At 41.4% G+C, this 13220-nt stretch overlaps 1 protein-coding gene across 4 annotated transcripts; it reads right to left on the bottom strand.

The window, feature by feature from the left end:
• Nucleotides 1–1933: 1933 nt before the first annotated feature.
• znf576.1 (zinc finger protein 576, tandem duplicate 1) lies at nucleotides 1934–12374 on the bottom strand. 4 transcript variants are annotated; one of them, XM_086310441.1, is made up of 10 exons: nucleotides 12239–12374; nucleotides 11293–11718; nucleotides 9640–10152; nucleotides 5879–9528; nucleotides 5538–5805; nucleotides 5075–5263; nucleotides 4266–4349; nucleotides 3979–4165; nucleotides 3624–3831; nucleotides 1934–3524 (listed from the first exon to the last, which is right to left on the bottom strand). In XM_086310441.1, the coding sequence occupies exons 2-10, from the start codon at nucleotides 11690–11692 to the stop codon at nucleotides 2313–2315; spliced, it is 6711 nt and encodes a 2236-aa protein (XP_086166567.1). In that variant the 5' UTR covers nucleotides 11693–11718; nucleotides 12239–12374; the 3' UTR covers nucleotides 1934–2312. The 4 variants fall into 4 exon arrangements, with proteins under 4 accessions (XP_086166567.1, XP_086166569.1, XP_086166568.1 ...); XM_086310443.1 differs by having other exon boundaries at nucleotides 5075–5260; XM_086310442.1 differs by having other exon boundaries at nucleotides 12284–12362.
• Between the last annotated feature and the right edge of the window lie 846 nt (nucleotides 12375–13220).

The raw sequence follows: 13220 nt of genomic DNA, 5'->3' as shown, positions 1-13220 counted from the left end.
AGCTCCTCTCTAACTCTTCTGTTGCTCCCAAGGACAGAATAGCTTGGCCTGAGAACCCCAGCAATTAAACTGGCTGTCAGATCTTTGTCCTCCCCCGATAGGTCAAGCAGAACATGCAAACTGGGGTTCTCTCTCAGGAGTGATAAAATCTAGACAGAAAAGTTTAAATAATGGTTAAATTCCAGTTTTAAATATAAAAAGTAGCTCACTCTAAATGATTATAAAATAATGACCAATGGACTACTTGCACTAACACTTCCGCGTTCTATGTAGTCCTGCTCCAGTGCTTCCGGTGCGGTTAAACCATGGCGACGTTCTACACTCGCTGCCTACAAGAGCTCCCAAAATTGAACATCACCGATGTTCATCGGATTTGCAGAGTGACGATTTTGTGATTTTGTGTATAGAGAAAACAGAAAACTTAGCAAAGGACCAATTTATATTGCACCAACTAGGTAATTCCCAAACAAGGTTATTATTACTAAACTAAAACCAAACTAAAACTAGATGCAACAATTTTTTAAGGCAATTAAAAATTAAAACTAGATTTAAAAAGAAAATGTGTGAGCTATTGTAAAACTCTTTAACATGAAATAAAATCTAAAGAAAATGTTTTTTATTATAATAATTTTCTGAAATCTTGTCTCTAACGAATACTAATAATTAACAAACTCTAATGCTTACACCTAAACTCATAAAAAATATCAAAAACTAAAGATTTATAAACAGTAAAAGCTAAACTGAAACAAGAAAATCCACTCTGAAAACTAAATGAAACTAATCTAAATAAAAACAAAAAGTCAAAACGAAATACAAATAAAACGAATTTGAAAATGAAAACTATAATAATTCTTCACAAAGAGCTTTTAAATAACAGACAAACAGTATCTAAAAGTGACATCCTTAGTGGTGGATTTGGCCCTTGACTTCATCAATCTACTGTTCAATCTCATCAAAAATGGTCTCAGTGAAAGCCTGGCTGCCAAGAAGCCATTCATAAGGAAGGGAAACAGGGAAAAAGGGCTGAGGTATGTCAAGTTACTGGCCTGAAAATCAGTGAAGGCTTTGTCATGGTCTAGTCCAAAATTTAACTGACAGCATTGGTGATTTGAATGGCCTATATTTGTATAGCGCTTTACTTAGTCCCTATGGACCCCAAAGCGCTTTACACTACATTCAGTCATCCACCCATTCACACACTGGTGATGGCAAGCTACATTGTAGCCACAGCCACCCTGGGGCGCACTGACAGAGGCGAGGCTGCCAGACACTGGTGCCACCGGGCCCTCTGACCACCACCAGTAGGCAACAGGTGAAGTGTCTTGCCCAATGACACAACGGCCGAGACTGTCCGAGCTGGGGCTCAAACTGGTAACCTTCCGATTACAAGACAAACTGCCAACTCTTGAGCCATGATCGCCCCAATTTTATCAACATTGACTGAATTATGAATGCAGCATCAGTACCATCAGATTGTTTTTGTTCTCACCATGTAATACCACCGGAAAATATTCTGATTGGCAATTGCTTAATTGTTCAGCATGACAATGACCCAAACCCACTTCCAATGCATTAAAAGCATACCTGGATTATAAAAAAAAAAAAAAAAAAAAATCAGTCATGGAATGGCCATTTTGATGTGTTTTTGTAACTTGAATTAATTTTTTCCACCAGTTTGTACAGTACTCTGTAATATACTGTATTTCAAACCTCATACAGGCATGCATCGACTGTGTGCTAGTATAGATTTTCGTTTAGTCATTTCAGTTTTCACTATTGTTACGCGGCATTAGTGGAAGATGGTCTAGTGACCGATGCTCTTTAATTTCTGTTATTGTTGCAGTACTGTGTCCTACTTGGTTATTTCAGTACACAAGAGCTTTAATATGTTTTGGCACATTTTTCTTTTGTACTTGTAAGCAGTCCTCAAATGAATAAATGAACATTTGTCCTTTATTGTTTTCTAAAACTCAAATAAATGATACTTTAATAATAAAACTCGGAGCCAAAAAATAAGCTCACTGTAGAATGTAAACTAGATCAGGTGAAAATAAATAGTTGAGGGCAAAAGTATCATGATGGCCACAGTGAAAAAAACAAACAACTTTTTACACTTCTTTTCCAGCACAGTGTGTGGCTCTGAGTCTTTTTTTCTTTCTGAAGCAAATTCTTTTTTTATAACTCCTAAATGACAAAGATTTTTTTAAAATGCATCACAACAGCCCTATAAAAGCATGACAGTGAAAGGCAGTGAGTTTCCCTACACCAAAAACACAGTTACAATCAGAGATTGGTAAATTCTGTAGCAGATACTACTCTTTTCCCAAACTTCCCTGATTATGGAAATTCAAAAAGCAGTTGTGGTTACGTGAGATACAAAGAAAGACACAGCACTTGAGGCATAACACTCGTGATGTCCTCTGACAGTCCCCAAAACGGCACCTGCCCCCCTCTCCCTCTCCAAGCTGCTCCGGCCAGTGACCTGAACCGTCATATCGTGTGGCTGCGTCTGGCAGAGGACTCTCCTCCACCAGGATGGGACTGCGGGTTTCATTTGTTGTGTGAACCTCTGCTGCCGGCGGCTGGGGAGGAACTGAGTCTTGGGTATCCGAGCTACTAGAGAAGATCAAAGCCTTGGACACTTCCAATCTGAAAGCCATGAGAGTCAAAGGTGGCACGGATGCTCTGAAATCCTGTCGATACAGGAGCCAGGAGTTTACCAAAGCCAGATCCGTGAGGTACCAGAGCACTGCTTGGGGCCAGCAGCTTGGTGCAGAGGCCGTGAGGGGAATTGCATAAAGATTTTTCAGTTCTCTGTGGAGACGGGCCGACATCTGGGCTTTCTCAAAGTTTTCAATGAGAAAGGCCGCGCTCCTTTGGCCATTTCCCGCAGTAGAAAGTATGAAGCCACAATGGGATCTGCGCAGCATCAACTTCCCATCTGAGCTCACAAACTCATCACCGATCTGTCCTCGAGCCCCTCCCACCCTGCCTGCTCCATGAACCCCAGCAGCTAAAAGGCGTTCGAGCATCACAGGGGTGGACAGTTCCTGTTTGCAAAGGAACACCATACTACCTTTGGGGACCATTTTTTCTACAGCACCTTCTTTGTCTGAGAGATCCACCTTAAGATCGACATGTAAGAGTAAGCCGTCAAATCCAATTAAAGCAGTGCTGTAGAGAGACAGTTTGTTGTTGTGCACCTTCCCAGTGAGAGGAAGTGGATATTGGTCAACTGCATAATCGCCCTCTCGTCTTAATGACTGGCACCCTGCTTTGAAACGACACAATAATGGATGAACTTTCCACAGGGGATCAGCCTGTTTTGAACCATCTGAGCCATTTGCCTCGTCACCACATTGATCACTATCACAAGTTCCTTTGTGGGGATTAGCGTTGGCTGGATACTTTGAAGAAGTCAGCTTCAGCGTGCGAGACAGCTCGAGGAAACGGGACAACGGGATGGCTTCAGCAATCAACGGCACCTTAGTCAAGTCTTCCCAGTAGAGCTTTGCACTGGGAAACTAAGAAAGTAACAATAGAAAAATAAATAAAATTAGGTTTTAGCATCTAACCAAAAATGAGGTAATAATTTCAGTAATCAGACAGGCAGAAATACAAACCTTCAAAGTTCCCATTGCGATGTGGATCCCAACAAAGCGTGCAACTTCCCTGGCCGTGACAGCGTCAGGCATGTTGGACAGTTTATTTGTACAGTTGGCAAGTTCTACCCAGGTATCCCAACCAAAGTACTTAGAGAAGTAATCAATGGGCTCTCTGGTTCTGTTGCCATCTCTTGGTGCATTAGACGGGATCACGGATGTTGGCAAACTAAGGGGGGAATAAAGTCAAAAGAACATCAAGAGCAAATCTTACATGTATTTAACAGAGGAACAACAGCAATAATAGAAAAAAAGGGTATTTAGAGTTATTTCTATGTATGATAGTTTTGTAGACTCAAAGAAAGTCTTACTGTACCTTTGCGATGAGTGATCTGACTGTTGTGCACTGATGGCCGAGTTCTTGGAGAAATAGGCCATTACTTCTGCTTCTGAATCAAGCTGAGGATCTGACAATTCAAAGCCACCCATATCCTCTTCATCGGGACTTTGAAGGAGAAACTCATGAAGATCTGGTAGGTGCTGCCACTCAGAGTCTGACACAGCTAAAGGACAGATTTATTAAGTTTTATTGACATCATCAATAAACAGCTTAAGAAAGTCTCTCAAATATAAATACTAATCATTCCACAAAAGGGAACAAACCTTGTTGCTCGATGACCTCAGGATCTGAGAAAAGACCTTCGACTCTTGTTTCCTGATAGTCTGGTACAGAATTGATCGATTCACCTGTTTAAACAGACTCAAAATTAATATATAAGCCTTTAAGTAGTATTTGGAGAATACCAAATATAAAAATCAATAAGAAAGTCAAGTCTCTTCCATTTGTATAACTGAAAAATACTGGCGATCGTCAGTGCAACCCCTCAACCTGCTAGTAGACACACCTATGTCATCAATTTGAAAATCTTATGTGGTCCTTGTCATCACAATCACAAAACTTTCAGAACTTACTCTGACCTTGGTCACTGAGATTTTAACTCATCCACAATTTTTAGTAGATGCACCTATGCTATCAATTTGAAAATCCTAGATGACTTCCTTCTTGAGTTATTGCACTCGTAAGATTTTCAAAAATCTTGATCTCTGATATTGACATTGAGGTCACTGAGACTAAAATCACCTGAGAGTTTTAGTAGCTGCACTGACAGTAATAATTTGAAAATCCTCATCCCTACATTCTCAAGTTACTGCATTGACAAGATTTTCAGAAAACCTGACCTCTGAACTTTAGGCCAAGGTCACCAAGATCCAAACTCATCCAAGGTTTTTAGCAAATAAACCTGTGGTATCACTTTGAAGCTACTATGCAATTATCGCATTCACAGACTTAGGGGTCAACGCTGCCCACCCGCCCATCCAGCAGGGTGATGACAATACCCCATCAGCCTTTTATGACTGAGGATTAAAAATGGTGGATTTCAAAGTAAGTGGAGGTCGAGTGAGTTACTTACGTATATCACAATCAGCTGTTTGACTTTCTGTCTGATTTGCATCGTGGGATCCCTCTGGGTTTCTGCTGGTCCCAGCAGATTCTACTAGGACCTCTCTCTCCTCCTCCTTTATTGGATAGAAAATACACTGGCTGGTGTTGAACTCTGGTAAGATGCAACAGTCCGTTGTCCTCTCCCCAACCTCTACTGCTAAAATACAAATCAAAGAACATGATTTAACATGGCACAGTGGTTTTCCAAGAGTTATACTCATTAGCCAGAAGGTGATTAGCCATGAGTGGAATCAGAGGTGACAACAGCTAAACTTTGGTTTATCCAATAATCAGAAATCCTGTTACTCTCAAAAAAGTAACATTTGATTTAAAAAAAAAAGAAATCAAGAGATACTGTGCCAGGTGGTATGCAGACTGCAGAAATCAATAGTTTTATAATTACATATTGGTTGAGAAACCTTAATACTTACTTGGGATGACTGTATTTTCACTAAGTGCCTCTACATTCCAGCGGATGTGTCTGCTGCCATTTGTGGCTGGAACATCATTCACTATGAGGCTGCTTTCCTCTTTCACCAGAACAGTCCTTATATCGCGATGATGCAGCGGCTGCACGCTTGCAGTCTGTCTATTTTGACTAGTGGATGCAGTCAGTGGTTGATTCGAACTGTTCTCTTCAACCTTGATCTCATCACTTCCAAGAACTTGTACCTCATTTTCAGTGATGTAGCCCAAACCCTGTAATGAAAACAAGTCTTAAGTATGCAGTGTTGAATTCTATCTAACATAGCTGGTACTGCAAGCGTCTCACCTGTGCTTGATTGTCGCTTGCCATCATCAGGCACTGCTCCTTTTCAGCAGTCGCTCTCTGTCTAGAAGTAAGGAACTTCTCCAGTATGAGGCCTGGAGACTGGTCCATCACCTTATCTTGTTCCGTTCCTCCATGGAGCCCTCTTTCCTTCATTACTTCTTCAACACTCGTGGTAATTGACTCCAGCTCAAAGACGACTTGGTCTTCGGGAGATCCCTCTAACGTAGAGGGAATGGAAGGCAACAAAGCACCAGGAACATCTGCTTTGTTGATATTTAATTTGGAACTTGTCTCCGGCTGTGCCGTCTTTGTGCCGATCTCACAGTCAATCATTTCTGAATCTGAGGTTATGGGACATTTTTCATAAACTACCTGACAATAATCCTGCTGTTTCTCTGAGTCTTTGGGAGCATCTCCAGCTGAAACCCTCTTTGATGGTAAATCCCTTTTCAGACGCCCTGTTCCTCTACTCCTACCTCTCGCAGAATTCATAACTGCTCCCTTTCCTTCTGCTTTTTGCCTCTGAATTAAAACTTCTTCTTCTTCTTCTTTGATCTCCACTTGATAAGTGGAACATGAAACAGTCTGCGAAGTCAGACTATTTTCAGTTGTATCAGTACTGACTAGGATAGATCCTTTATCATTATTTCCATTTTCAGAACTGCAGCTTGCAATTGATTCATTTTGAGGAACAGTGTCACGTTGAGAAGTCAGATCGTCTTTCTCATTCTGTTCCCCAACAGTGACTAAATCTACCTCTAGAAGTAAATCTTCCTTAATATCTTCCTCTGCAGTACCCTGGACTTCAAAATCAGAGCTGGAATTCCTTGGGGTACCTTGTTCTAGCTTCTTATCATCTGATGCCGAAGGTTTTTCTGTCTCATCAGTCTTTGTCTGAGTAGAGCTACTTAAAGTGGTTTCGGATGTGAAATCTGGAAGAGTCCCATAATGTTTCGCCTGTTCAGATGATGAGTAAATGATTGGCGATATATGAGATGGATTACCATCTTCTGTTCTGCTTCCATTCTTATCTTCATAGGTCTTCACTTCAGCATCTAGAGGAGGTATGGGTAAAGATGGGGAGGGGATCAAAGCTGGAAAGGAGAGACTTTGTTCCCTTTCTTCTAATGCATTCTCTCCCATCTCTGTCTCAGTGTCCCAGTCTGTAGCAGCATTCTTCACCCCAACAAGCTTTTCACTTCCTTTGGGAAGCTGGTAAAGATCCATGGTTGAGACGCCTTCAAAGATGTTCCCATTGGTGTAAGTGAGACTGGGACTTTCTACAATATGCACAGTTGCCTTGTGCTTCTGTAGGGATGAGACTTCACCAAATCGCTCTCCACAGTCCTTACACTCTAAGGAACGCTTGGAATGAGATGTTATCACTCCTTCAGTCTCTATTTTTGAGGAAGCTTTACGTTTTCTGGTGTTCTTTGGCTTGGCAGGCGCTGGCTCAGGTGGTTGATGAGAAAGCTGGAGCGAGGACATCAATGAAAGTGCTTTCTGGTTCTTCTTGGGTCTTCCTCCTTTTTTCTTACCTTCTGCTGTGAGATTATCTGTGCACTCACTTGCTGGATGCTTGAGATTGTTGCTGTTAGTCTGTTGAGACATTGTCTGGGACTCATGAGGCGAAGCCTCTGAGGCTTGGGTCGATGCCTTGGAAGGGTCCAACTTGTAAACTTTCAGCTGAGGCTGTTTATGGCCTTTTAGTAGAAGCAGAGAGTCTTGCTTTATATTTGAGCAAGGTGTGTCTGCCTTTTTGACTTTTCCCCCTTTTTCCATGTCTGTCTTTGGCTTCCCATCCTTTGCATTTTTGCGTTTTTGCTTCTTTTGTATTATTTTTGTCTGTTTTTTCTTTGTAAGTATAGGCGATGCTACAGTTTTGTGCTTACTTATTTGCACAACACCCACACTGGCCACTTCCGTTTGCTTTTTCATCTTATTTTTTCTTGTATCCTCTTTGAGCTGTTCTACTTGTGGGGCTTGGGGCGATAAGGGTGAGTTTGTTTCAGCAGTAGATAATACTCTTTCTACTTTTTTATCCTTTTTTCCTTTCCTTCCCTTCTTCTGTGACGGTACTTTTTGCTCTGTGAGTTTTTTGGGTGGTGTCTTGCTTCTTGTCGCCTCTTCTTGCATTGGCTGACGCTGCTGCGAAGGCTTCCTCTGTTTCTTGTTTTTCTTTTCTTTGCTTTGTGGGCCAAATTTAACAACAAGGTGGGGTTTTTTTGACCTTTGGCGCTTGGCAGGTTTGGCATCAATTTGTAAGTCGTCTTGGTAGATGCTTCCCACAAAATCTTGCATATATCCTTGAAAGAAAAAAGCTCTGGCTGGCTTTCTTTTCCGGACTTTCACCAGCTCTTGGGCTGACATTACATTAATGGGTAATTCTGAGATCTTTGCCACCTTCTTAGACTGTAATTGCGACAGAACCTTTTCTTCAGCAGGCGGGTTTTCTGATTCAGACAGGTTATTCTTGGAATCTTCCAGCAGTTTGTCAGGTGGTTCTTCTTCAGGCTTCTTTTGTGTCTCTTCTTGTGTGTCTGGATCTATCACAGGGTGCACCTGATTTAGATCTACTGTTTCCATATGTGAATCAAAAACTTTTGTGGAATGGGTTTTCGATTCACTTGAAGCTTGCGTGAGTGTGTTTGCTTGAACAACTGTGCAAGAAGAAATGTCCTGTTCCTCTGGTTGTAAATATGTTTGCTCCAACTCAACGGTAGGCATAAGAGGTGGAACTGACAGGCTGGTTTCTTGCTCATCTAGAACGGTATGCGCTGCAGTTTTATCGAGAGTCTCTAGTTCTGTAGTTGGTACCAGAGAGGAGGAAGGGATTTCATTTTGTTGGATTGCTTGGGATTGCTCTAGCACCTCAGTTGGTATCAAAGCAGGGGTAAGTTCTAATATGACCATCTGCTCCAGATTTTGTTTAGGATCATCTACCTCATTCTGACTAACCATTTGCTCCACAGGATTAGAATGAAGCACATCAATATCCGGTTGCTGAAGGATCTGATGCATCCCCTCTCCCTCAGGTCTCTCTGCTTGTTCAGTTGGAACAAGTGTAAGCTCTGCATTTTCACCTGCTGCTATGTGAGGACCTAATACTGAGAAAGAGGGATTTTCTAGCTGTCCATCTGGAGTAATAGGTTCCAGTATAATTGTTTGCTCCATTGGATCATATGGATTGTTTGACGGGTCACCTTCATCTGTCTTAGAGTCTGTTTGTTTCAGTCCTATAAAATCTATCTGCGGTGGACTGAGATTCACATTCACCGGCTCTAACCCTTGTGATACTTGCTGCACCTCCAGTGGTGGAGCATGAGGTGGCACCTGCCCCAGTATGACAACTTGGTTCACTTTCTGCACATTTCCCAAAGACTCAATAAGTTTGCGAATCTGCTCTGTGTCAATATTGGCATCAACTTTTTGCAGGGGTCCGTTCGGCTCCACCTGTAGTAGTGCTGGTTGGCAGATGGATATCGGAGTTATAATGGGTGTAGTCTGTTTCACTTGCTGACCTTCTGGGAGAACATTACTGGCAGTAGCAGGCAAGGAATTGTGTTTAGTTTTCATGTGGTGCAAACGTGTCCTGGAACTCTTGAAAGTGGCCTTGCACATAGAACAGGGATACTTTGTTGCTGAAGCACCTAGAGACAATAAATGAAGAAACTTTATGGTGATGCTTTTAATTCATTTCAAGTCATGGCATTTCTATTTAACAACACTTTACCACTTGTACCAATGGCTTTTTTCCTTACCATCATTTTTTCTCGGTTGTGCTTTAGCTGTGGTTTCTCCCCCCTCTCCTTCAGCTCCCTCCGGCGAGTGTAACACCAAATGTTTCTGCAGAGCCTTGGACATGGTGAACCTCTTTCCACATTCCTTGCAAACATAAGGCCTCTCTCCAGTGTGTGTGCGCCGGTGATACTTCAGCAATGTCAGCGTTTTGCAAGGTTTGCCACAGTCAGTGCAGGCATAACCATCTTGGCCAAAATGAATTTTTTTATGAACGGTCAGCTCTGATGACTTGTTGAAGGCCTGACTGCAGATTGGACACTTGAAAGGTTTCTTCTCTGTGTGGGCTTTCTGGTGGACCATGAGCTCTGTGGAGTTTGTGAAATGTCGATCACAAACATAACAAGCAAACAGGGCATTCCTCAGTATGCACTGTTCATATTCTGCTGGGTGGCTCAGCTTGAGATGACGTTCTTTGCTCTTGTGATCGCTGAAGATTATATGGCACTCCATGCACTGGAGGGAAAGCTGAGATGCTACAGGGGAAAAGGGCAGAAGCAGAGTAAATACATATAACACAAGTCTGTATCCCTAGACTCAAATCCATACAAAACATACATGCTCGCAAAAACAAACACGTGATTCTAGGATTATTTCATTTGCGAATGTGTAGGTAAATTTGGATGGAGGTAAAGACAGGTTAAGAAACACCCGACAAAAATTATACCGCATAGTATTGCAAATTTTTTCCATGGCAATATTGTATCCATAATGGGAACCAAATATCAATAGTTTGTTAAATAAATGAAATACTATTAACAAAAGGGCATCTCATGCACCTCTATCCTGAGATAACACATGTAGCCAAGCAAACTCAGATTAAATTGACTCGACAAAAGAAACATCCCAAACTGGACACACTTAGCCTGACAAAGCTAATGGCTCAGTCACAAAGTTAAAGACAGGACAGCAACCTCCTTACAGCTACAAAAAACACGATTAAATAAAAAAAATTTTGTGCCTGGTGACTGCATTGATGTTTTTCACATTCTGTGACCAATCCCAACTTGCTGTAACTAAATGGTTGCTTAGAGCTTGGACTGACAATTACTCATAAAGAGATTGTGGAATGTTTGCAAATATTTCCTCTCTAATTTACAAATGTAGACAGATTGCCAACATATTTCCATCAATGTGAATGAGTCTTTGTTGAGTCAAGTTTAAGAACATAGTTTGCAGTTGAAGAAAGGGAGGATAAATCGCAGAATATGCATATATAAGCATACTGGAAATTGTTAGAAATCAAAATAATATCGTACTGTGGGTAAAGTACTGTGATAATATTGTACTGTGGAGTGTCTGGTGATTCCCACCTCTAATATCAACCCAACCAAAATAATTTCTCACTTTGAGTTTTGTCTGCTACTGAACATTAGATTCTATTGACTGTACAGATTTAACCAAACTTCAAACAGTATCAGCTTAATGAAGCAATGTTAGGTTTACATCTTGTAAAAGTACTGCAAAGGATACAGTCATACACAGTTAAATACTGTAGATATTGTTTACAGCAGAATATGATGTCTCCTGTAATTCTAAATTTGAAATAATAACAATCAAGCAGGTCTCTCAGTCCTCGACAACATATAACATGGAAAGACAAGTAAAAGACTCACATGTGAGAGGCATGACCAGCGGTTTGGACATATCCATCTTCAAAGGATCTACCATGGCCTTCTTGGAAGGAACATATTTCCTGCCGTCACTCACAGCTTTCTCCTGCTTTTTACCCTTTTGCCCATCACATCCAGCATTCGTGTTAGTTTCAGGTACCGCTGGTTTTGCAGCTGTGTCCACGTCCATCCCTACCTTTGCAGGTGTTTCTGCTGATTTTAGCCTTGCTGCACTTCCCTCCGGTGCAATTACCTCCTCAGTCTCAGCAGCAGCTCCCTTGCTGTCTTTTTTTTGTGCATCTAGCTCATTTTGTGCTGGCTGAGCCTCAGTGTCCAGCGGTGGCTTTGAGGTCGCTGTGGTCACAGGGTTTGACCCACTCTGAGCCTGGTTTGCAGTCTGCATTTGTAGTCTTTCTTGTTCAGATGTTTCTGCGAAATCAGGTTCCAGACAGAAACACATATGACTGATAATTACACAGATATTAATCGCCCTACCTCATTTACCTTTTTGCCAAGACTGCGGGTTCTACACATTTTAAAAGGAGTGAAAAGCATCTTTGTAATCCACATAGCGACAGCTGGGGGACTAGCGCATATTGTTACTGAGCTTGTAACATTTGCATTACAAAAAAAACAAAGCAAAAAAAACCAAAAAAAACAACAACAACATGGGGCTCAGCCGCCACAATGAGGTGTTAAAGAATAAAAAAATAAATAAAAATTAAAGACATGTGAAAACATTTGAGGACCATATTCCTACTGGTGAGTTCCTTGAGCAATGTCTCTCTAATAACCAGACGAAGATAATGGTAGCCTGGTTAGCCTAATTCACTGATTTGCGGTAAAAATCAGAGTGCAAAATGCGATACTTCCGCTCTGATAAAGCGCCAAATACACTAAATAATATTTCTCGATTTAAGACCATCCATCTACACAGACGCCCACTTACACAGACACGGTGTGTGGAAGTAGGAGGATGTAGATTCAGCGTTACCTAGACTCACTCGTCCGCCCAAACATCACCGCGTCGTTTCTGACAAAGCCTGCACGGAGGAGATGCAGACATCGTGACGTCACGTCTGACAAAGCTCGCGGAGGAGTGACGGGAAATGTGGTTTTCCAGCAAGTTTGGGCCACTCTGAAAACTGTTACTACCGGTTGGCTTCCTTGACCAGTGTTAAGTCCGTTTCAGTTTTTTTGTTGCAACAAATAAAATATCAGAAGAGGGAGAACAAAAACCTTTAAAAAAAGTGTAATATTCATTTTTATTGTAAAATTTCCAGGAATCCTCAAAGTGCAGGTGTTCACAGAGACACAAAGACTTTGTAGTATAACCTTCATAAACTCACACTGTGACTGCACACTCATGTCATGTGCACGCATGCAAACATAATCACAAAAACCGTCATTCTAATGTGAAGCGTCTGTTGTATATACAAACCCAATTCCCAAAAAGTTGGGATACTGCGTAAAAGATTAATAAAAACAGACACAATGATTTGCAAAAGTCATCAGCTCATACATTTTTCACCATACAACACAGAAAACATGGAAAATGGTTAAATTGAGAAATTGTACTATTTCAAGAAAAAAAAGAAGCTAATTTTGTATTTGATGGTAACAAAACACGTGTGTGGCGTTCCTTCACCTTGTAACAACAATTTGTAAATGTTTGGGAACTGAGGAGAGCATCTGCTGGACTTTTGTGAGAGGAATGTTCTCCCATTCTTGTCTGATGTAGGATTCTAACTTTTTCCATTTGATGATGCATCAAATGTTTTCAGCTGGTGAAAGGTTTGGACTGCAGGCAGGTCAGTTCAACATCTGGACTCTTCTGCTCCAAAGCTGCTGTAAGAAATGCAGTCTGAAATATGAAAGCACTTCCTTGGAAAACAAGGTTGCCTGGATGGGACCATGTGTTGATCTAAAAC

Source organism: Aulonocara sp. 'chitande type north' Nkhata Bay, linkage group LG11 (assembly GCF_057382095.1).
Source record: "Aulonocara sp. 'chitande type north' Nkhata Bay isolate Kocher_YH1m ecotype deep benthic linkage group LG11, A_spYH_male_GT1.1, whole genome shotgun sequence".
NCBI classification, from domain to species: domain Eukaryota; kingdom Metazoa; phylum Chordata; class Actinopteri; order Cichliformes; family Cichlidae; genus Aulonocara; species Aulonocara sp. 'chitande type north' Nkhata Bay.
The sequence above is the reverse complement of the archived record's forward strand: the minus strand, read 5'-3'. Positions and strand labels throughout refer to the sequence as shown.